Here is a 22,772-nt window from a genome sequence, read left to right on the forward strand (position 1 = left end):
AGACGTCTACACAAAGCATGATGACCCGCTTCAGTGCTGGCCTGCTAAGCGGTTTAAACATCCACGCGTGGCTAGAATGGCGATTGACATCTTATCAATCCCGGCGATGGCTGCTGAATATCAGCGGACTTTTTCCTCCGCAAGTACCATGGTATCCCCCAAACGGACTCGTCTAGACACAAGTACAATTTCTGTTGCTCAGACAGTCAGGTCATGGCTGAAAGCAGGGCTGTTGGAAGGATATAACGGGTTGTTGACGGAGATGGCCGATGATATAGTAGAGACAGTGGTTTAGTGGTTGTGGGGTTTTAGTAGATAGATGCCATCTACCTATATCTACATGTAGCCTACATCTATCTATCTATCTTGCAAGTCATGACTAAGCATCTACATCTATCTACTTGAGGCGTTGGTAGATAGATGTAGATAGATTCCCCACCCTGGTTCGGGTGGACACATAACCTCCGGTACGAGTGTCGGCCAAGCCACCACCTTCGGAACGGTCTCATCCACATCCATCTCTTGGCCACGAAGATACGCTTTATTGAAAGACGCCACTGTCCGCCGCGACATTGTCGGATCCTGTCGCATTTGCCGAATAGGCCAAAAGTGGAGTGCACACTCCAGCAGATGTAGCTGTAGTGGCTGTATATATGTGACAGATCCTGCACCACAATGATTGACCGCGGCGCCGTGATCCCCGCCGCATCCAACATCTCCTTCGTCTTCAACGCATTGGCGCCGCAGTTAGTTGACTCATCTTCGACGAGGATTGACAGGTTCGCTACATCTTTGTCTCCCTCACTCGAGTCTTTCGTCGCCATGAGATCACCGGCACGGATAGGCCCTGACCGCAACCCGTACCATCGCTTTGCAACGGTCTCAAATACCCTCGACTCGGGCATGCCATGCACCTCATCGGCTAGGAACGAGGGAAGGAGGTTGACTGCGTCTACAACAGAGGAAGTCATCCTCAATGCAAGTGGCAGGCGAGAAAAGATAGATAACACGACGTACGAGGATCACATACGAAGAGGCGACAGTGCAAGCAGTACAGGTCCAACGATTGGTCTCGACCACCCAAAAACCCTACATTCTTACTCATACACTCATTGGTCTCGCCTCGCTTGACTGTCAAGTCGTGCTGCGGAGGGCTGCCAAAACAGATCGACTGGCAGCCCGTATCCATAAAGGTGGACATGTAGTACATGACGTACACCCTCGAGTCTCCCTGGCGGTGTCCCATGATCTTATTTCGTTCCTCAGGGTTGAGAGCTTCTATATAAACAATTAGAAACCGTCGGGGAAGCTCTGGGCCAATCTTACCATTTAGCTTCTATCCAGACCCACGACGAAGATCATACCACTTCAGCGCCTTGGCCAAGCCGATTGACCGACCAAGGAGAATCAAATGACCCCGCTCTTTTTGATATTGTATGGCCTTGTCCAGAGCATTGCGGATGCCATCTGCGTGAGGTTCAACGTCACGAACGGACGTTAGAAGTCGACGAGTGGCTGAGCTTCGTGTAGTAGTTGAAGAATGAAAACTTCGCTCATGGGAGTGATCCCACAGCAGTATATTATCCTACATGATGCTGATTCGACGCGTCCAAGTACTGCATTCCCGGGCCATGTTCTCGGACAACGGCCATTCTTTCCTCTCCCATTCCCAGACACCGTCTAACCGATCCAGTCAGTCAACGTTCCAGAGCAACCCAGCTCCAATCCTCCTTCGGCCGGACAGGACTCCCGGATCGCGAGATATGATCGAGCGACCGATCCTCAACCGCCTCAATCTGCCCCTGGTCGTTGCTCAACCTCTCGCCAGTATCGACTCTCTCAACGCCGACTTCGACATCGTGTGTGACGACAATGCTGCTTGGGCCGCCGTGCCGTTGAGGGAAGATCTCTTCTGTGCTGCCATGGTCGCTCCCAGGACCGGAGGCGGTAACGTTACAGCTCACGCTTATTTTAGTAGACTTGTTTGATTGTACATGCGATTGTTTCGGTTTGCTCCATCTCATTAAGGGTAGCGATAGCCCGCGAGGGGATCGTCCGATGTTGGAAGGTGTTCTCGAGTCCTTGCCTGATGAAAGGCCCAGAGCTTTGCTGACGGCAGGGAAGCATCGGAGGAATGGTCTGAGAGAAGGAATCGACGCGCAGACGAGGAGGGCGCACACTTCGACTTGGGACCAGATCATCGGGTCCACGAGGTCCTCTGTCTAGTGTAAGAACGTGAAGCCGAATAGGTATGAGAAGATCCGTACTGGTCACATCGGTCCTAAGCTGACCGATGTAGGTCACTCGAATGATCGCAATGATAGAGACACTACACGCATAAGTCAGCGGGCCATGGAAGCAAGATGTGTGTCAGTGATTTACTTACAACAAACCAATCGAAAGCATCAGGATCGCACCGAGCCTCTTCACCTTCGACAGTTGAAGCTTCCAGACGGCCGGGATGGGCTGGATGAAGAGGCAGACGTCGGTGACGAACTTGATAGCGAACTAGGGAGGGTCGCTGTAAGCATATCTATTTGTAGTCTGTTCCAGTTGTAGGGCTCACCGAAACGTAGTAAAAGAGCTTCAAGTTGAGACAAGTGCCTTCCTTCTGAATGTTCCATGCCTTGTCCATGGGCTTACAGTGGAAGACAACGACCATGGTCGCTTCGACGCCCTCGGCCGCCAACACGGCAAGGAGCACCTGGTTGATGCGTCGGGAGACGTGGCCGGGAAGCAATCGAAGGTAGAGTACCGCGAACGACATCTTAACCGTAACGAAGCCCCACACGTAGGCCAGCTTCGTGACGAATTGGAGCTGCAAGGCCTTGGGGTCAGTTCGACACTCGCGCAAGGCTGACAACATTACTTGCCTTGAGGAACTGGCGGAGATCGTCGTCAGAGACATCGTCAACTGGGGTTCCGAAGCCAAAGTTGGTCACTGCGAAGATCAGTCCTACCTCTCCCAGAAAGGCTTGTCCACGCCACAGAACTAACTGGCTAATACGCAGCTGCAAAGCACAATGGTCAGGGACTGGTATCGTCAGTGATGTCTCCTCTCCTGACTGGATAGAGCAAATCACACGTAGCTGAGGAAAACCAGGACTATTCTCAAGTAAGCATCGAAGATGTAAAAGGCGGCTCCAAAGGTAGCATACCATCGTCCCAATCCACGCTCCGCAACAGAACGCTGCGAACGAAGAACCGGACAGAGGCGAAGAGCGTGATCAAAGCAATCAGCGAAGCGGTCACCGCGACCAGCTTCGCGACCGCCGGGTTCGACATATCCATCAATACAATTCCTCGAAGCGGCTGGTCACTCCATCGATGTGCGAAGCATTCCAGAGGAAAAGAAGGGTCCTTGTGGAGAAGATCGGCGTTGGAAGGATTGTCCGGGGCGGCCGGCCATCAGGTACGCCGTGTTGTCAGCGCAAAACCCTGTGACATTCTCAGAGCACACTGGCGGACTTCCCCGGAATGCAGTGCCTGGCGATGTGGGGGGGAAGGATATTCACCAACTTAAAAATTCGGGACGGTGACCGTCGCGAAGGGTATTGGCCGTCACATGTCCAATGAATCAGGTGTACCATCCTCCCTTTGCGGTCAGTGGACGGCGGCTCACTAACTAACTACCGTGAGGGTGGGTGACCCTCAGATCCCATTGGAGACGGCGTGGACTGCATGGTTGCGCTGGTCGAGGATCTACCTTTGCCCGAGTTCAAGTGTGGAGTCTAGAATTGGCCGGGCAATCCGGGGCAGCCGGCGGTGTGGAGAAATCCAAAGCCTATTTGAGGCGCACTCTTAGCCCGAGGGATCGACACAGATAGGCGACGAGCCGTCTCGGCCTTAAGGCAGAGTCGGCAGTTGTCTGTGATTCTGACGAGGAGATGGTGATGCCTTGCTTTCCTTCGTCAGTGTTTCTAAATTCGTTTGTTGGAGTTTTTGAAGCTCCGTTGAACGCTTGCTGCATAGTAGACCGAGATCATGCTCGGGGCGACTCACATCCAAGGCGCTGGGCCGCCAGTGGCCTGGGCTACGTCCAGATCCGATTGCATAGATGGCCTAGCTTCGCCATGAGGACCTAACCAAGACATAAAGAAGGGATTGAGCAATACCCAAGTGTCAGTCCAGCTAGAGAACGTCTTGAAAGTGATCAATTACATACTTTGATAGAAGCAGCTTAGGAACCGCACCCGCTGGTCCTTTCGGTAGTTGATCTTGCCTAGAAACTCCATACTGTGAACGGCCTCTAGTAGCTGGATTCCAGCTATCTAGTCCACGATGCTATTTACATCAAAGATGAAGAAGAAAGAAGAAGTTCCTAAGTGCCCCTGAGCTGTGGAACGATTTCTCATCCCTGGCGCGCACGAGCCTAGTACGTCTTGCGGCACAGCCGCAAGGATACGGGCCCTGGCCCGTGACACATACAGCTAGGGAACGACAAACACTCTTCAGTATCGGAACAAATGCCCCATTGGTGTTGTGCCCCTTTGGCCCCGTTGAACATCCAGCAGATTGTGAGGGAACGATCATGTGACTTTCATACTTTATGAATAGTCTCACTTTATGAATATTGTGTAAATAGCTTTAAGTCAGAGCTTTCCTTAGGAATCTCTTTCTCTCCTTGTAAACAATCATTTTGCCCAAGTCGCACTCGACCTCGTTCGTGCCCTTGTACCGTCACAAGGTCAAGAAAGAGAAGGGTGCGAAAAATGAGAGACAAGTCAAGCAGGATGGCTAGAGACCGGAAGAGAGAGCCCCGACGCCTTGCGAAGACCGACCACCTGCTTCGAAGGCGCCATGGTCTCCCTTCGCCATGTAACCATGGCCGCAGCACAGACCTCAAGAGTTCCGCCGAGCACGCGATGGGCGTCTTTCGACGGTTGGGACTACAACGGCATGAAGGAGCGTTTGCAGGGACTGCTCGCAAAGATCGACAAGTCTGTACTTGTGCGCCACGCCGAGCTCATCAAGGGCCAGGAAGTTACCATGAGCCAGCCCTTCTCGGCGGGCCAGTACTGGATCCGTTTCGAGATGATTGCCGAGGACGGCAGTCTGGTCATTGCCCGAGTTCGCTTGCCTCGGCATCCTGACACCCCGCCCACGGTCAGTGAGGGAGATGAACTATACGCCATTGCCTGCGAGGTCGCAACGATGAAATTTGTGAGGCAAAACCTCCCCGCCGTTACTATTCCTCGTGTATACGCCTATGAGGGCCCAGGGTCGCAGCTTGCTGCCGATGCCGGTGCCATACACATGCTTTTGGAAGGCTTCTATGGGAATACCTTGCAAGATGTTGAGTTCGATATGTGCAACCTATCGGTAGGTGGTTCTCTAATTATATCACTCCAGCTCTGCCTTGCTTCCTCTCGTTTCTGCCCTGATTCGTTTATTTTGCCTCAAGTATCCACACAGGCAACATCAAAGGCATAAAGTCTGCTGCGAAACTTCTAACTAGATGCAGGTTGCAGCTCAAGAACATATTATGACCCAATGGACAAATGGACAAAGGTACAAGCAGAACTGGCGACCTTGGCGTATCCTTGGATCGGTTCCATCTCTTCCGTATCAAAAACGGGAGAGCCTATTATTGACAGGTTGGCCACCGCCTCGGCCGAAGGGCTTAGGGACGAGGGGCCTTTCTCTAGTCCGGCTGAGTATTTCACTGCCGTTGGAGACGCCGCAATCAGCAAGCTGGATCTGTCCGATGCGGATTTAAAAGGCAGTTCAATGTCCTTTACCAGGCTGGCTGCCTTTGTCTTTCGCGACATCGTACATAACACTGCATTATTCGAGGACAGTGACACTGATGGGCGATTTCCCCTCAATCATATGGATCTTGGCACACGGAACATCCTTGTTGACAAGAACTTTAACTTCCTGGCTATCATCGACTGGGAGTTCGCCCAAACCGCCCCCTGGCAGGTCAACCACTACCCCATGCCCTTTCCGTTGCTGGGGTCAGAGGCGGAGATTGAAGGCATCCTTCAGGATCCCAATCACCTTGCGCACAGAAACGTGTCGCGGCAGGAGTCTGCTCGAAGAATGTACACCCGGAAGTTCCGAGACGCCGAGATGGAACTTCGGCAGAAGGGACGGTCCCTCGGAGGGTCATTCGCCAAAGTGTTGGACAGCCCGGCATCAAGAATATATGCTTGTTTCACCAAGCTCGGCGGCTTGCCGGAGGCGGATGCGGGCCTCGTCTACGAGATGGTGCGGCTTGCCTTTGGGTTGGATGCCAAGGAGACGGAACGGTATCTTCATAAGATAGAGGGTAAGGCGAGAAGATCAGAGGGCTGTCGAGGGCAAGGCAAGTAACTGCTTGAGGGACTGTGAAGCTTAAAAGCATATATCGACTTGTGAAATCACAAACCTGCACCAACTGAATGGGAGAAGATGGGTAAAGCAAACAATTACACTATTGCTAGAGGCCTATGCTATCCATCACAATTGATGGCTAAATTGAATTCCACATGGCCCTCATTAGCTTCGTCCAGGTACATTCGCCTCATAACCCAGTACTGCGGGGAATTTTCGTGGTCATGCAACTCATCGCTTGTTCCACCTCTATCGCCTTGACCTCTCCTCCTCAGGGTATCTCCGCGAGCCTCTTCCCCAGCAACTTTTATCACCGTCTCGTCAATCATCACTGCCGCCTTAGCGTATTTCAACCCATCCACGTTCCTTGGTAATAACACCCATTCCTTTAAGGCCTACCCGATAGTCGTTCCGTTGTCTCGTCTTGTCAGACCTGCCATCCGGCTCGCCCACCCATTCCGTCGTCCGTCAACCCCGTTGTAAACCGTCCCACCGCAGCACACCTTTCGTGAGGTGTGGCCGATGCTGGAAAAGATTGACAATGCAAGAACCAAATGCAAAACTGTCTCAAGCAACCAAAAAGGAGCATGCGCTTGGGCATGTGGTGCTTCAAACAAAGGGGAATCGTGATGCGTAAAAACAAAAGGGAACGAACTAGTCCCATCGGAACGCCGACTAGTGCCAGAGGCAACGTGTGCTGCACTCAGGCGTAGCCATAGAAGAAACAGGAAAACCGGCCCGCCGTTCAATATCCTAGACCTGGGGAGCAGAACAAGAACGCCAGGAGATGCTGCCAATTCAAGACTGGTATCCGTTCTCCTCCAGTCAGGGGAACAACAAAGCCAGTTCCCTCATGTCAGCGGGGTGAGCCACCCGCCGGTATTTGGTCTGTGTATCCCAAGTGGTATATCCTAGCAAAAGAAAAAGAAGAAAAATCAAAACAGGGGAATATATGTCTAGTCCAGCCCGGGTATGATATTGATACAGAGATGAGCTCGATCGAGAACCGCCGAACGTGCGATTATGCCTGCGGAAGTGGCATTCGATCAAGAGCCGAAATTTGGCAGGCTCGTCTATAGGCTCTCAAGCCTGCTGCTAGGCAGTTGCATCGTGGGATCGTCAAACTCGATCTTCGGACCACACAGATCGTAGACACCAGTGCCGTATGCAGGCAACTGGCCAATGGTTGTCACCTCAATAGGGGGTTGGTACTGGGGCCAGTGCTCCTCCTGAGATTGAGCAGCTGGTTGATGGTAGTTTTCGGTCGTTGGGGTTTGGTTCTGCTGGGTCTGGGAAGTAACTGGCTGCTGAGCCTGGTTCATGGCCTGGTGAATCGATTGAGTGTACGAGGACATGCTATGGTGCGAATCCACTGGTGACGCAGCCTGAAGAGTGTATGACGGCGGGTGCTGCTGTTGGTGCGGGTAAAAGCCATCCTGCATTAGGGGGCTCTGTACCGAGGCCGCAGAGAAGGTACCCGGGCTGCTTTGGATAGACGTTGCGATCCCTGAAGGTGGGTACGACATTTCCATGGAAGATCTGTCAACCTGCTGTTGGGCAAGCTGATACTGGTGCTGAATGGGGTTGGTGCTCATTGTTGCGATTCCCGGGTTGCTCTGGTCGGTGACATAATATGCTGGTCGAGGAATGCTCACTGTTCGATGGAGCATATGCATTCCGGCTTGCTGTTCGGCGACGGCTTGCGGGTGGAACTCGGGAGGGACGCTGGATGGGATAGCGTGCCGGCCAACATATTGCTGTTGGTGGAGGGGGTAGGCGTGCATTTGCTGTCCAAATTCGGGAAAGGAACTAGCGCGGTGTAACGAGCCCTGTGGTATCGAGTTGACAGGAATCATGTCTTGAAGAGACCAAGTCATCGCAGAGGTCTGTGGAGTGGACGGAGATTCATCAGAGTCGGAGTCCGATGAGTAATCGTCCAGGATATCGTTGGGGTTCAGTCCTTGCTGGTGCGACCTCCGCTGGTGATTAACCATGGTGGTTTTTCGGCAGAAGCTGTTGTCTTGTTAGCAGACGTCAGTCAACTTGGGTTGGCTTGCAAACCTCTTCAAGCAGCCGTTATGACCACACTTGTAAGGTCGCTTCCCAGTGTGGATTCGTCGGTGACGAGCGAGACTGGAGGACTGTTTTACCAGTTAGTGGCTGAGGCTGCTGTAGGCACATGCAGCAACTTACGTCCGAAAAGCGTTTCCCACAGCCAATATGTTGGCACTGGTGAGGCTTCTCACCGGTGTGTGTTCGGATATGGACAGTCAAGGCACTTCGCTGAATGAAGCTCTTCCCACAGCCTGGGGTAGAGCAAGAGTAAGGCCGCTCATTGGTGTGAATTCGATAATGCCTTTGTAGGTCAGACGTACGATTGAAGCTCTTTTTCCTAAATGTTAGCCAACTAGATAGCTCAGGGGACTAGGAGGGAGCAAACCTTGGTGCACGACTGCCAATCACACTGGAATGGACGAGCCGTAGGCTCGTTCTCAACAAGTTCCAAAAGCTCCATAGCAATGTCTCGGATGTCCTGGCTAGATTGTAGACTGCAGACGATCGAATGTGTCGGTGATATCAAGGGGCAGATGCTGTTCGGCTGGTCTGAGTTCCAGACGAAGGATTTGAGTGATCCACGCTACAGCGGACGAGACGACAGAGGTGCCGGAGGCTGGGATCCCGCTGGCGGGAATTGGATTTGATCACGCTCGCGGCGAGTTGGGGGATTGCGCGACAGAGACGACTAGTCCTTGGCGGAGCGACGGGTTCCAGATCTGGCGATGTCTGACTTCGGAGGGGCAATTTCTGGCGCGGAGGAAGACCAAAGTGCTCTGTGTGCGGGAATGTGTAGCAGCGAGAGCTGAGTCGGCAGGTGATCAATTATGTCAACCAGGCAGGTAGTAAAAGTTAGGGGGCATAGGGGGCATAGAAGAGATGAAGGTGTATTAAGAAGGCGAGGAAGATGACGAGATGGGAGATTAAGAGGTGGAGGAGAATGAGGGTGAGGGTGAAGTCGACGAGGGGTACTTAAAGAAGTCTGGGGACAAGGGGAGGAAGGAAGTCGGTAGTGGAGGAGGGTTTGCTTTTTAATATTAGAAGCCGACCAGAGAGACGCGATGGAGGTGACCAGTGCTCAGGACGTGGTGGAAGAGGGCCGATTATGTCGATTGGGGTCGAACCATGTTGAGTCGAGAGAGTTGAGTTGGGGGAGCAGTGGGAGATATCGATGAGGTGAGTGGGTTCTGGGCCTTGATCAGGCTCGACAGGGATCAGGAGGGTAAGGGCTGGGGGAACGTTGTGATATCAGCCAGGACCAGGGCCGTGCGATGTAAAAATGGACGGGGGGCCCAGGGAGCAAGCGGCGAACCGTCACGATGATGCACTTGGTTGTTAGTTATAGTTGTTAGTTATAGGTGTGAGCGCAGGTGGCCGTGACAAGAAGAGGGCGAGAAGCTGGAGCCAGAGGAGGAGCCACGCAGCAGGTAAAGACAAAAGGCCAGGGGGCCCTGCTATGGCGGGTGTCAGTGGGGCTCATTCGGCAACTGGAGCAGAGATGTTGTAGCTTGACTTGGGTAAGGTAGGAGGAAGTGAGCGAGAGAGAGGGAGAGGAAAAAGGCCCATGAGCTATGGTGGACATGGTGGTGGATGAGACAGGGTCATGGTGGCCTTGGTGGGCGTGGTGGACATGGGATGGATGGAGACGGGGCGGGCACTACCTACCTTAGGTACGTCAAAGGTGAAGGGGAGAGAACCTGGAATAGTGGTCCCCAGCGTAGCGTCCGGCGTAGCGTGGGTTGTGAGAGAGTTGGAGCGGTCGTGGTCGTGTAGGTGTGTTAACAGAGCGAAGCATGGGGCTCTTCTTATTACCTTAGGGGCAGCCCCGTTGCCGCATCTGCGGCGGCACGGCCATTGGATGACGGGCGTATTGAGGTCTCGGGCGTGGACACGGCCGTCGATCGCAGCTGTGTCTGAAAGACACCAAAGAACATGGGAGAGACAGTGCGTTCGCTGGGGTGCTGGTCCAGACAGGAGACACAGTACAAGGAGCCGAGCTGCATCGAAGGCGTCGAGGCAAGGGAGAGAGGGGATGGTTGGACCCGCAAAGAGCGCCGGAAGGCTGAGGACACTGCATGCGCCAGCCCTTTAGCTGCTGTCTCCTCTCTGCGGCAGTGCGGTCCGGGTTCTGAGTCTGAGGTCTGCGCTGCGGTCTGCTTCTGCATCTGTCTCTGCTTCTTTGGTGTCAACCAGGGGGGGGGATTGCAACTTGTGGTGGTGTGGCTCTGGGTGGTGTGCGTGGGCTTGGGACCGCGTCAGGACTCACAGCCCGACATCGACCTGAGCGACGTAAAGTGAAGGGCTGCAGGACCCTTCGCGGAGCGGTTCGTTGAGGCTGCGGGACGACGTACGATGGAGGTAGGTACGATGTACGATGTAAAATTTACGATGCACGATGCACAGAAGGCACAGTACAACCTGCCACCCCATGTACCTCTCCGTACCTTTCCCGCCTGGGATGGCTTCCACTTACTTACCTGGCTGCATCTCTGACCCCACTATCCTTAGCCTTTCCTCTACCATGTGCGTGCTCGGTACAGATACCGGACCTCACCTTCGGGGACCTTAGCTACCTTAGGTACCTAAGCTCCTCGTCTTTCATCCTCCCAGCGCCTGGCCATGCGCCTGGCCATGGAGTGAATCCTCCAAGTGCATTGCCTCCGTATCCTCGTGTCGCTCACCCTCTCGATGCCGCGTGTCGAGGTTGTGTCGGGCGTGAGACTTCCATTGCTTCTGGCGACAGAGTTCCGCCGCTGGCCTACAGTCCAGTATCTGCTAGCTGGCGGGTGCCCGCTCAGTGCCCGTTGCCCGTTGCCCATTACCCATTATTTGTGTCCATTTCAACCAGGAAAACACACCCCCGGGACCATCGGTCAACAAATCATCCCTCCACCCAACGGGGTTCAATCTGGAGGGCTCATTCCGGCCCACACTCATTGCCATGCCGTGTCACCCATCCCATCCACTCTTGTCGTCCTTGCTCAGATGGAAGGGGGGCTCGGCTCAGGCACAGCGCGGAAACCTGAGCCACTGAGCTGAGGCACAGCGAGTGTCCCCATCCACATCCACCCACGCCCACCCACACCCTGGTCCGTCCCGGCCGATTGTCACCTCCTTGCCATGGTCAGCAACGGGATCACTTTCATCCGCAGCATTGACCTTCTCAACGCAGCGATATTTTTTATTTTTTGGTCTCAGTTCAGTTAGCATGCACCACCAGAGGTGCTTCGTTTGATTGGTACAGTAGAAGCATGATGTTTCTTTTATGAAACTGAACCGTACGCACCAACGGCTTTTCGAGCCATTCACGATTAGATATCAAGCTCCAACGGCGCTACTTCGTTGTGAACCCTCTCAAAGTGGGCTTCACAGAGGACCGAGCAACAACCAAGCTTCACGGCGGGACAAATTCCGTGTGCCTCTGGGGTCTCCAGCCTCAGGCGTCAGGGCGCATCGAGGTGTGATCTTGTCATCTAGCTTGGGAGCATTTCAGATTCCCCCCCCCCCTCACGTAGCAGACGAGAAGCGTTACATCACCCGGCCCATCATATCCAGCTCCAGTTTTCCTATATCAGATTCAAGTAACTATAGTTCACGCCTTGGTTTTTGGCGTCTCGAGCTTTGGCCGCCTGCAACAAGGATGATACCTCGATGCAAGGCCTCTCCTCATCACATTCCGGACCAATGCCGCGCCCATCATCTTGATGAATCGTTTCTTGGCTTTGCGTCATTCGGCACTCGCATGCCTTGGGTAGATTGCCGCACTGGTTCTTGAGTCTTGACACTGAACAAACAAGCACAGCCGGTGAAACAAACGTTAGTGCATACCCCCACACTTATCCTCAGCCCTACGCCGGTCCGCAGAATAACGTCGATTTCGTCTCTTGGACTCCCTGTTTAGAATTGATGCCAGATCATAGGGCTCGTGCTGGAAGTGCTAACTACCTCACTTCGTGACGGCGAGTGCCGAAAGATCAGCCCAAGCCCCTGCCCTAAACATGCAACGGGATGACACTGCACGTGGGAGCAGGTTTTGAACCCTGCAACAAAGCGCTTAACATGGCCCTGGACAGCTGCACATGGGCATCCTAACGATGCTACCATTGATAGATCGCCTTGCCCAAGCAACCTCCTTGGTGCAAAGGCGCCAGGCCTCCAAAGGCCTAGCCTGAGCCTTAGATCGTCCGAGAGCCTGACGCTACCGATAGTTTCCACCACGGTCCGGTTGTACAAGCCAAGGCTGGACATTCAACGACGAAAAGGGCGACCGGCAGCCTAGCCACCACACAGACGGCTCTTGGAGGGAGTGTTACTAGTTCATCGATCATGCCATGATCCGATGCGTCTAACTAGTTGTCTAGCAGCAGAGTCGGCGATATTGCCTAGTTGGCCGATTCAATGCGACATCTTCACAGCCTTTGACATGGGTCATCGACAATAAACTTTGAATTGCAACAGTGATATCTTGAATGAGAGCAGGGGGTGCCAATCTCCAATACGGGATGGCTTCCCAATGAACTCAGTTCGCCCCAAGACGGTCGGCAGGTCAAGCAAGCAGGTCCGATACATGACGGCATGGTCCAACGGTTTCTGAGCCAAGCCTGGCCAGAAAACCCTCAGCCTCAAGCTTGGCCAGGCCTCGAAACAACTGTCCCTGTGACAAAGATAGATAACCATCAGACGACAAACTGCCCCGCAGGTCAGTTCCTGACCCATTTTGTCAATCTTCAGACTTGAACTGTTTGGGTTAGCGGTCGAATGACATTGAGCAGCGCGGGGTAAGTGCAAGACACTACAGGGCTGACCGATATGCTTTGCCTCCGCAGGGAACAGTGATAGGGGCTTCCGCTCCCCGCCTCCCTTCCCCTACTGCTGGCTGCTGGCTGCTCACTGTGCTGCTATTAGTCCCTGTTGTTAGTCCTTTGCTGCCGCCTATCGTCGCACCACCCAGCCGCCAGCGCCCATTTGTCTAAATTGCGAGATGATCGCCAATGTCGACTCCTCACCTAGTTCCTCTCCGCGCACCCCTTCTAGTCTTTCTTGCCCTTTTGTTGGTTTCAGTGGCCGCTGTTGGAGGGGTCAACATCGCATGTGGTTCCCCATCCATCAGCAGCCGCAGAACCGCAACACCACCTCCGCCCCCAACCACTACCCAAGTTGCAGCGCCCTTATACCACCAACACCAACTTAACACTAACAACACGACGACGATGGTAACGGCGACTGCGACGGTGACTGCGACTGCTGCTACTGTACACCAAAGCCAGGCCGAGGTCGCAACAAAACAACACCGTTCTGGATACAGGCCATGGCGCCTTGCCCAGGGAGCCGACCCTTATTTCCAAACGGAGCAATAGTTCTTTTTGTTTCACAGTGGGCAGAGTTGCCATTGGCACGGCGTCGCCCACACCAAGTCGCTTATGCCATTGCCCTGCGATGCCAGCCAGGGCACGAGACGCCTTAATCCTCCTTGTCCTTCCCTATGACCAACCCATTTTTGGCCCTATCCCATCCCCATCCCATTCCCATCCCTGCCATAGCCCAGCTGTGTCTGTGCTTGTCTGCTGGTCGCCTCTTTAGGCTAGGAAAGCCGACTTTGCTTTTTCTCATGTAACAGAACCCTCCAACCAACCGCTTCCGGGAGCTCACGCTGTCCCCCTCCCGGGAGGTCACAGAAGTAACAAAATCCAAAAAAAATCGCTGATGACACCTCCCAGCCTCATTGTACATGAAGTAGCGCAGATTGCGGGAGCATGGGGTCAAGGAGAGTGGGACAACACTACCGTCACAGGCAAAGTCCACGCCCTGCAGGGGCGAGCTATCATTTCTGAGCGAAACGAGACCGTCTTGGGGGGGATCACATGGGACAGAGACAAACCGTCTCCCCTTCACCGAAAAAGCGGAACCAGAACCGTGCCGTGGTGTTCACCATGTTTGAGACAGATGAGACACAGGACCCCTCCAAAGCGGAAGAACCCCAGCAACAAGGACGAAAGGATGCAAAAAAACCAAAAGGGGAAGAAAGGTGTGGTCGCGGGCGCGAAAGCTCCCCTAGTTTCTAATTGCCCTTTTGGTAATTATCGAATCGTACGACCCTGTCCCGGTCCTCGGTGAGGGCCTTGCGAACCTTGTTCCGTCGCGTAGTCACTGAGGAATACTGGCAATGTCTGGTAGCTAGTCCCAAAGACTTCGCCAGCTTCGCCAAGACCACAGGTTTCTTCAATGACATCTGTCCATCCGGACTCAAACAGCCCATCAGGGCAACCTAGGTTGACAACCTATCCAGGCCGACAGCCCACCCAGGCCGACAGCCTACCCTCTTTTACCTTTCCTAGACATCACAGGGACCTAGTCTCTTCATTGACCCCAGGACATACAAACAGCCAATATGCCGAGCTCGAGCTCAAATGGAGGAGCCCACGGACGCGGCCTGCACTTTCCTTTCTCTGCCTTTGAAAGCATTTTCTCCCTCATATCCACCGCATCTTAATATCTCCTCCGCTTCATCATACCTCCCTCTCATCCACCGATACCATCCTGCATTAGAAAGTAGCCCGACCCACAACTGAGCATCTTTCTTATCTTCGGCCGCCTCATACCTCCCTCTCATCCACCGATACCATCCTAGATTACAAAGTAGCTCCGCCCACTTTGGACCGTCTTCCTTATCACCTAGCTTTTCTTTAATAGTCCCTTCAATGTGAGGATCCAATCTCTCACACTCCACCCAGTTCTCATACTTTCCCGATGGATACTGACCCGACATCACCCGTAGAAACTTCCGCTTCCATAGCTGCGTATCGTCAAACGACAACCACACCCGCGTGCAAAACTACACTAAGGCATGCATCTCGAATAAATCTCTATTGGCCGTCACGGCCACTAACGAGTATCCACGTAGGATCTCGAGGTCCTCGTCAAGGTCATCCTTGCCGTCTTCCCCGTGGTCGCTTGCATAAGCCCGGAGCACAGACTCGGGGATTCCCTGGGCAACAGCAGGACAGGGAAGGGACTGGAGCTCCAGCGGCGGCGCACTGTCCCGCACTGTATCCCTGCCTTTTCGCCATCGTCTCTTTCGGCGCCAACCTTTCTTCTTCCTCTGCCTCCCCAAGCAACTCTTGCTGCTTCGCTGGCGTGTTCTCGACGACGACTTGATTGCTTCACTTCACTCTGCTGCTGTGTGCGCACTGAAGAGCATGCTCTTGTCGGCCATGGGACACGCCTCTTCCCTCTCATCCTGATCCTCACTTTCCCGCTCGCTTTCTCTCTGTCTCTCTCTCTCCGTCCCCCTCCCCCACTACGCACGGCACCCAACACCCGCGCCCGCGTCCTCCTTGCCATCCTCGCTCCCTCGTCACTCAATCTCCCGCCCCACGACGACGACTCGCCCGCCCCAACGTCTTCCTCCCTCCCGCGAGCTCTGCAAAACCTGTCATGGTGATTAACGATTCTGGTGTCAGAGTCTCCCGCTCCTCCATCAATATGTCCAATCCCGCCACGTCCAACGCAGCCGTCGGCAGCGCGCCCTCCACCGCCGACGACTCTGGTGAGCCTTCCCGCCGTGGCCGGCACTGCCCCTCATGTTCCTCAGCCCGACCCGCACCGCCCCCCGATTCGCACCGCCCCCCGATTCTGCCCCGACTCTGCATGCTGACTCTGGCAGCGTCCACCATCACCATAAACACGAAGGCTCTCGCCAATTTTGCTCCCCCCAAGACGGACAAGCCTCGACCGCACGTCTGTGGCACCTGCCAGCGTTCCTTTGCCCGATTGGAACATCTCAAGCGCCACGAGCGCTCCCACACCAAGGAGAAACCCTTTGAGTGCCCCAAGTGCGCACGATGCTTCGCCCGCCGCGACCTGCTGCTTCGTCACCAGCAGAAGCTGCACCAGACCTCGACACCGTCCTCCCGTCCCCGCAACCGCCGCGAGTCGACAACCGGCGTCGCTCCTGGCGGAAGCCGTGCTCGCAAGAACAGCGTCGCTGGCCCCCCAGCCGCCAACAATGCTGCGGCCAACTCTGTGCGGCCCCGTGCCAACACCATCAGCCACGTTGACGGCACCGCGATGCAAATGATGGCCAATGCCTCCGTTGCACGGGGCATGCCGCCGACCCATAGCCATAGCCGGCACCCAAGTCTCGCCGGCTTGCCCATTCACAACTTCGACCACATTTTTGGTGGCATGTCGGCCGCCATGGGCCAGCGAGGGGTTCAGCCGGGCCTGCCCAAGCTGGAGACGGGCACCCTCGGCAACATGGACTTCACCAGCGGTCTTCGGACCGCGCCGCCGATGGCTGCTTTTAACACGGAATTCGATTTTGAGGGTCTTCTCTTTGGGCCGGGCTCTACCATCAACCCCAACGCCCTTCATTACAATGATTCGCCACAGTCGATGGCCTTGGAACAGACCCCGCCGTTTGCGCAATCCCTTAATGAGATGCCCTCGAGCCAAACCCTCGACGATAATTTTGACTGGTTGACTCGATTCGAGCATCAGATGTCTTTTAACACGAACGAAAACGTTGTTGACGGGTCGAGCACGTCCGCGATCAGTACGACGAGCCAGAGTGGGATTAGTGATGTTATGTTGGATGGGTCAAATCACCCCGCGCCGGCCGGGACGAGTTCCATGTGGCAACCGTCCGTGATGGGCCCTCCACAGCGTTGCATCCCTCTTGCTAACCGCTACCAGGACGGCTCTCCGCAGCACCATGCCCGACAATGACATTCGCCTACTTGCCCTCGACGGCGGCGGAGTTCGCGGCCTGTCCTCGCTGATGATTCTACAGAATCTCATGTCTACCATCGACCCCGACTCCCCGCCCAAGCCATGCGATTACTTCGACATGATCGGCGGCACCAGCACCGGCGGCCTGATCGCCATCATGCTGGGGCGCCTAGGATGACGGTTGACGAATGCATCCACTGCCTACACGTCCTTGTCCGACAAGGTGTTCGAGAAGAAGAGCCACAGGGTCAAGATCAACGGCCAGTTACAGGGCAGATTTGATACTGTGGCGCTGGAGCAGGCAGTCAAGCAGATACTGGTGGACAACGGCCACGGCGAAGACGCGCTTCTTAAAGATCCCTCCAAAACAGCTTGCAAAGTGTGAGTTTCTGACTCCCTCATTTCCTTGCGGCACGGCTAACCGACAAGCTTCGTGTGCGCGACGAGCAAAGAAACCGGAGACACGGTGTGCCTAACGAGCTACCGTCCCCGCAGACTGGCCCACCTATATGACTCCACCAAGATATGGCGAGCCTGTCGGGCTACGTCTGCCGCGACTACCTTCTTCGATCCAATCGCTATCGGGCCCTTTCAAGAGCAGTTCGTCGACGGTGCCCTGGGAGCGAATAACCCCGTATACGCGCTTTAGAACCAGGCTCAGGATGTCTGGGCCGACCAGCTGCGGGGCAGTCTTCGGTGCCTGGTGTCGATCGGGACGGGCGTACCCGCCTTGAGCCCGTGCGTGATGATGTCCTAGGCATCGGGGCCACCTTGAAGAAGCTCGCAACAGAAACAGAGACGACGGCGGAGCAGTTTCGTCGCGACAAATCCAGCCTCGACGACGAAGGCCGCTACTACCGCTTCAACGTCGCCCGCGGTCTCGAGGATGTCGGCCTGGAAGAGTCGAAGAAGCAGCGCGAGATTGCGGCGGCAACCGGCCGGCATGTCACTTTGCAGGACGTGGTTAGACAGATGAAGGCATGCGCGAACGGCCTTGCGAGGAAGCAATGTTAGTCAGCCTGATCGCCCAACAATTCATATATTGCGTTCCCACCTTCCATCGTAGTGTCGCTAATCCATCGTCGAAAGACTTCGGCTCCTACAAGACACCCTTTAGCCTCGAGGGTGTACTTGTGTCGAGCCACTTCGTCGACAGGCCGTCCGACACCGCCGATCTGGAGAAATACCTCCTTCCCCGCCGATCGCATTCCCGACAGACGAGGAAGGTCTTCGTGCTGCACGGACTCGGTGGCATCGGGAAGACACAGCTAGCCATCGATTTCGCTCGGCGTCACCAGGCTACGTTCAGCTCGGTCTTCTGGCTCGACGGCAGGTCGGAGGACCGCCTCTGAGGGAGCATTGCCGGCTGCATCAACCGGATCCCGGAAAGACAAATTCCTAGCATGAGCCGGAACCAGGCCGAGGCTCACAGCAAGGGCGATCTCGATGCCGCCGTCGCGAGCGTGATGGAGTGGCTTGCGCGGCCCGACAACCGCGACTGGCTGTTGATCTTCGACAATGTCGACCAAGACCACGAGCAAGGCGGCGTGACAGGCGCATACGATCTGAGACGCTACCTGCCTGGCGACCACGGGGCAATACTGGTCACGACGCGGCTTTCGCGCCTTGCGCAGCTAGGCGAGTCCAGGCGCTTGGCCAAGGTTGATCTAAGCCTCAGCAGGGCTATTTTCGAGAGATGGTATGGCAGCGAGCTCCGTAAGTCTTGGTAGCCTTGCACGCCAACGGTAACGTGATGGAATCTTAACTTATGCCAGGCTCGGACTGTAATCAGCTCCTCGAGCTGCTAGACGGCCTCGGCGCAGATCGCTGCAGAAAACGTTTTCTGTAAGAGCGGAACGGAGCAGTCCCTTGCTGAGGAGTGGGATACACATAGGAGATCTCTAGAGGCGATCCTCCTGGAACTTGGTCAACCTCAAAATCCGAAGAACTGTGGCCTCATCAAAGAGGCTAAGCATCGTCTCGCGTCAATGAAGTCGATAAGTCTTGGCATGGGCCGTCCACAGAAAACAACAAAAACTACCTAGCTGATGGGCATTAAAGCACACTTGGCCGTGCTTCTTTCAAATTAGGGTTTAATCTACCATATTGTTGCCTGCTTTATCTTCACTGGCTCTATGATCATTCTTCAAGCCGCCGGCCCGCCTCGAGGAAGGATGTCGACGGTCCGAACCGGATGCATGCTGTCGGTCTGCCATCTAGCGTCATCTTCTCAAAGTCTAAGGCCGTGACATGGATGTCTTGCTCCCCAAACCCGCTCAGCACGCTCTGCACGGCTGCACTATGGCTGGTCGTGTTCTTATCGGCCAGACCCTGTAACCCCTGAATCATCTTCTCCATCTCCCTGGAGGCACTCGCCTGCTGTGGCTTAATGGACCTCAACTGGTCCTGCGCAGGGTATGTCAACCAGCTGTCGTGGTAGGACAGTTGCTATTCGATGTTCAGAGAACGATCGAACAGCCCCAGTTGTCTCGTCGGAGAGTAGCCAATCATACAGATTCCTTGGGCTGTGGAAGGTTCGAGAACGGTCATTCTAGGTAGCTTCCGGGTATGCCCGCCTCGTCTCGAGGGAGGCCCGAAGTGGCGGCCCTGAACCCCCACTTCGTGAGTTTGGCTGCTTCTCTTCCCTTTCCCATCCAACACGCAATTATCTATTCTTTAACTTTCACCCGAAACAGATACCGTATAAGCACATGCGAAGGATTATAAACAACATATTCATGGAACGCCAAGCTCCCCCCTGAAAATGTGTCACTGTATGGAACCGTCGTATCGGGCTATAAAGTCACGCACGGGTTAGTCTCGAAATCCTCTCAAATAACCACATGCAATAAAATGGAAGGAAGAGAAGGAGGAGAAAGAATTTCAATCTACAAACCATCAAAACCATCTCCTCGCCCGTGCAGGGCAGTCCTCCCATCTCCCACCCAACTTTCTTCCACTTCGAAGGCCGAACCCTCCCTACCCCTTCAATACACCTCTGCTGCCCGCCCGATTTCTCGATGGCTTCGTGTCCATCGCTGATGCTCGTCAGGCTCCGGATCCGCCGCGCCCCAATGTCGGCCTCGCACAGGAGTATCACCGCCTCGCCGCCCCACAATTCATGCTTGCAATAGCCCGCCGACTTGCTTGACACGTCGGCGAGGTAGATGCCGTTGCCGAACATGGCCCCCGTGAAGCTAGCCCCTCGCCTGCGGATCTGTAGCCCCAGGTCGAGGATACCCAGCAGAGAGTCGAGTGGCGTGCCGTGCCACAGTAGGAGTCTCTCCTCGCCACAGGCATCGTGGCCTTGCTTTGCCTTGATCCAGTCGCAGTACGGATTTGGCAGGTTAGCCTTAACGAAGACTCGGTAGATGTCCTGGAGCTCCAGGATCCGACAATGCGTGCGATGACAGGAATTTTCTAGGTAATATTTTAGTTCCCGGAACTCGAGCGTCGAAGCATCCGTCAGGCGGCGGAAGCCATGCCGCAGAGAGCTGTAGGCCTGGTACAGCGGCTGGGCGAGGGCCTTATGTGCATTGAGCTGGAGGGAACCTCGGCGGTGGACGTCGGCTAGCATGTTGGCTATTTCCTGCCGCGGATGGAGCGAGTGGAGGAATTTGAGTTCGAGGAAGATGGCATGATAGCTTGATATCACTGGGGGGCGGTCGTGCCCTGCGCAGAAGGGGATCCGGCTGCGATACAACGACGACGCTCTGAGGATGGCCTTCCAGTGGATGGGGCGCACGGACTCGAGGTATTTCCAGATACGCTCCAGAATCTTGAATGCCAAGAAGATGGACCAAGGACTGAGCTGCTCGTACGGAGCGCTAAATGGCGGCCAGGGTCTCGACGTGCTTGGGCTCTCGCCGCCATTATGTTTCCGCATAGAACCGCCATAGAGCATAAGCTCCATCAAATCCCTCACCTCCTCCGTAATCCTGGCGTCGATCATTGCGTAATTTGGGACTTCCTTGGGGCATGCGACGGTCCCGCGGTAGTCCAGCTCGACGAACATAAAGTGCCAGCTCGGGATGAAAGGGGATTCGTATCTTCGGTTCCATGCCAGGCCCGTGTTGTTGCGGAATATCTTGCGGAACCTAGCAATGACGGGCTTTAGATCGGTTTCCTCCATTTCCTGCCTGCCTACGCCTTGAAGCCCAACGCGACCTTCCCGAGTCAAGAGCGTGTAGGTTTTGGCCTCTGGGTTGAATACTATCTATTGTAGAGCTTCTCGTTAGTAATTTAACATCGTCTATACATGTGCATGCGTTCTCACGTACTTGATGCCTCCGGAAGAAGTTCTCGTTCTTCGAGATGTCGGCCCGTAGGAGGTAAACATCATATATCGACGCCGTAGCCCTATCTATCAAGACCGTGGCATCGGCACGTGCTCCCAGATCAACGGGAACACGCAGGCTCGCCTTACCGTCAGTCTGCCTCCGAAAATAGCCATGGTGCGAAGTGTGCCTCGCTCTCGTAGCAGCCAGGCGCCGCTTCGCGACATGAGAGTCCTCAAACTCCTTCCGAATATCCTGATGTCCCAAGTTCCCACGCACCACAATATCGTGTTCAGGATCCCAGTCGGAAGATATTCGAGGAAGAGGGGGAGCAATTGAACGAGGTATCGTCGGAGTCGGTGCTGCTGATGGGACTCTTTGGTGGGCGGCTTCAGGAGCGGTCAGGGCTTCGGAGGTAGTTGGTGTACATGAGGTGAGCTTTGCTGGGTTAATGGTCCCTGGCGGATCTGGGCGCCACCAGTTGTCCATCGCTAGACGTACAGTCCAAGTCGCTGTAACATTCGAAGAGAGGTTGGTTGATTCAAAGGAGTATGGAACAATGGGATGTGGGTGCCTTGAGATGCCGGTCGGGGAATCGCAACGATGTTCCGAGAAGCCTTGAAGCCGCCCCCGCCCTGGCCAAAGGGGGCAGTGCCATGGCCTGGATTCGCCTTGTGACACAAGGCCGCCAAGGTTGCCCTAATTCGCGGTCAGTCGCTCGGTGATTTCTGCTATAGTGAGAGAGTAGGGACAGCCGACAGGGGATTTGCGCATACCCATACCATGTACGCCTTGTCTCAGAGCGGTCTCAGAGCGGTCAGACCTGCGCCGGGGAGCCTCGGAATATCAACCCTTGGGCGAGCCAGCCTAATGGCGCCGATTTTGACGGTGAGGAAGGGCAGACGCAATTGCGAAACCACACGGCACTTGGTAGCATGCGCAGTCATCGTTCTTCCCCGGCCAAAAAGGTTCTATCGGAGAAGGAAAGGCTGAAGGCGGCGATGAAGATATGCCATCACACAAACGACGGAAAGTTGCGTTCCCTGCCCGCAGGCAGATGGGTACACGGCGCCAGCTCAAACCGCCTCCAAAACACCGACCACGCGCTACCAGGAAACACAACAGGGCGAGCACTGGCACCCTTGCCTCTTCGGCTGGAGAGGAGGCTGGGTTGGCTGCCATTGTGAACTACGAGGAGTGGCCGTTTTCCGATGCGCTGTTGTCATGGCCTTGTATCGCCTGTGGGTGCCGGGGTTTGGTGTTGGTGGCGGCCTCCAAGCAAGGAACGGACCGTTACAGGGCTCCTAGCCAAGCCCTGCCCGAAATTTTGCCTGGTTCCTCTGTGACGACCCCAAAGCGGCATGCATCCAATCAAGCCAGACAAGGTGGCGT

The 22,772-nt window shown here is 55.0% G+C and overlaps 10 protein-coding genes across 10 annotated transcripts; 4 read left to right on the plus strand and 6 right to left on the minus strand.

Annotated features, from left to right (window-relative positions):
* Nucleotides 1-459: 459 nt before the first annotated feature.
* BGZ61DRAFT_317703 (uncharacterized protein) lies at nucleotides 460-926 on the minus strand (the record flags this gene model as incomplete). Its single annotated transcript, XM_046238893.1, has 3 exons — nucleotides 460-582; nucleotide 621; nucleotides 661-926. Coding segments are annotated over 3 exons (390 nt in total), but the record flags the coding sequence as incomplete, so codon positions are not given.
* A 771-nt stretch (nucleotides 927-1,697) lies between these two features.
* On the minus strand, nucleotides 1,698-3,285 carry BGZ61DRAFT_369847 (uncharacterized protein; the record flags this gene model as incomplete). Its single annotated transcript, XM_046241979.1, has 8 exons — nucleotides 1,698-2,218; nucleotides 2,268-2,329; nucleotides 2,387-2,508; nucleotides 2,567-2,818; nucleotides 2,865-2,941; nucleotides 2,998-3,034; nucleotides 3,086-3,105; nucleotides 3,159-3,285. The coding sequence occupies 8 exons, from the start codon at nucleotides 3,283-3,285 to the stop codon at nucleotides 1,698-1,700; spliced, it is 1,218 nt and encodes a 405-aa protein (XP_046095981.1).
* A 1,539-nt stretch (nucleotides 3,286-4,824) lies between these two features.
* On the plus strand, nucleotides 4,825-6,318 carry BGZ61DRAFT_369607 (uncharacterized protein; the record flags this gene model as incomplete). Its single annotated transcript, XM_046241964.1, has 2 exons — nucleotides 4,825-5,326; nucleotides 5,465-6,318. The coding sequence occupies 2 exons, from the start codon at nucleotides 4,825-4,827 to the stop codon at nucleotides 6,316-6,318; spliced, it is 1,356 nt and encodes a 451-aa protein (XP_046095982.1).
* Nucleotides 6,319-7,391: 1,073 nt separating this feature from the next.
* On the minus strand, nucleotides 7,392-8,833 carry BGZ61DRAFT_369793 (uncharacterized protein; the record flags this gene model as incomplete). The annotated part of the gene is made up of 4 exons (XM_046241973.1): nucleotides 7,392-8,331; nucleotides 8,380-8,459; nucleotides 8,512-8,703; nucleotides 8,759-8,833. 4 exons carry the CDS (start codon nucleotides 8,831-8,833, stop codon nucleotides 7,392-7,394), a joined length of 1,287 nt encoding a protein of 428 aa, XP_046095983.1.
* Nucleotides 8,834-15,098: 6,265 nt separating this feature from the next.
* Nucleotides 15,099-15,970, minus strand: BGZ61DRAFT_152941 (uncharacterized protein). The gene has a single exon (XM_046237385.1). The coding sequence runs from the start codon at nucleotides 15,712-15,714 to the stop codon at nucleotides 15,256-15,258; it is 459 nt and encodes a 152-aa protein (XP_046095984.1). The 5' UTR covers nucleotides 15,715-15,970; the 3' UTR covers nucleotides 15,099-15,255.
* Nucleotides 15,520-17,221, plus strand: BGZ61DRAFT_464494 (uncharacterized protein). Its single transcript, XM_046247485.1, has 2 exons — nucleotides 15,520-15,919; nucleotides 16,037-17,221. The coding sequence occupies exons 1-2, from the start codon at nucleotides 15,808-15,810 to the stop codon at nucleotides 17,098-17,100; spliced, it is 1,176 nt and encodes a 391-aa protein (XP_046095985.1). The 5' UTR covers nucleotides 15,520-15,807; the 3' UTR covers nucleotides 17,101-17,221.
* BGZ61DRAFT_152848 (uncharacterized protein) lies at nucleotides 17,107-17,804 on the plus strand. The gene is made up of 2 exons (XM_046237383.1): nucleotides 17,107-17,482; nucleotides 17,533-17,804. Exons 1-2 carry the CDS (start codon nucleotides 17,292-17,294, stop codon nucleotides 17,750-17,752), a joined length of 411 nt encoding a protein of 136 aa, XP_046095986.1. The 5' UTR covers nucleotides 17,107-17,291; the 3' UTR covers nucleotides 17,753-17,804.
* On the plus strand, nucleotides 17,766-19,148 carry BGZ61DRAFT_485569 (uncharacterized protein; the record flags this gene model as incomplete). The annotated part of the gene is made up of 5 exons (XM_046249726.1): nucleotides 17,766-17,799; nucleotides 17,861-18,112; nucleotides 18,193-18,436; nucleotides 18,506-18,819; nucleotides 18,937-19,148. 5 exons carry the CDS (start codon nucleotides 17,766-17,768, stop codon nucleotides 19,146-19,148), a joined length of 1,056 nt encoding a protein of 351 aa, XP_046095987.1.
* Nucleotides 19,149-19,868: 720 nt separating this feature from the next.
* BGZ61DRAFT_152964 (poly polymerase catalytic domain-containing protein) lies at nucleotides 19,869-22,129 on the minus strand. The gene is made up of 2 exons (XM_046237386.1): nucleotides 21,384-22,129; nucleotides 19,869-21,319 (listed from the first exon to the last, which is right to left on the minus strand). The coding sequence occupies exons 1-2, from the start codon at nucleotides 21,867-21,869 to the stop codon at nucleotides 19,907-19,909; spliced, it is 1,899 nt and encodes a 632-aa protein (XP_046095988.1). The 5' UTR covers nucleotides 21,870-22,129; the 3' UTR covers nucleotides 19,869-19,906.
* Nucleotides 22,103-22,730, minus strand: BGZ61DRAFT_152864 (uncharacterized protein). Its single transcript, XM_046237384.1, has 2 exons — nucleotides 22,163-22,730; nucleotides 22,103-22,108 (listed from the first exon to the last, which is right to left on the minus strand). The coding sequence occupies exon 1, from the start codon at nucleotides 22,560-22,562 to the stop codon at nucleotides 22,248-22,250; it is 315 nt and encodes a 104-aa protein (XP_046095989.1). The 5' UTR covers nucleotides 22,563-22,730; the 3' UTR covers nucleotides 22,103-22,108; nucleotides 22,163-22,247.
* Nucleotides 22,731-22,772: the final 42 nt, after the last annotated feature.

The sequence above is a fragment of the Ilyonectria robusta genome, assembly GCF_021365365.1.
Source record: "Ilyonectria robusta strain PMI_751 chromosome Unknown BGZ61scaffold_38, whole genome shotgun sequence".
Lineage (NCBI taxonomy): Eukaryota > Fungi > Ascomycota > Sordariomycetes > Hypocreales > Nectriaceae > Ilyonectria > Ilyonectria robusta.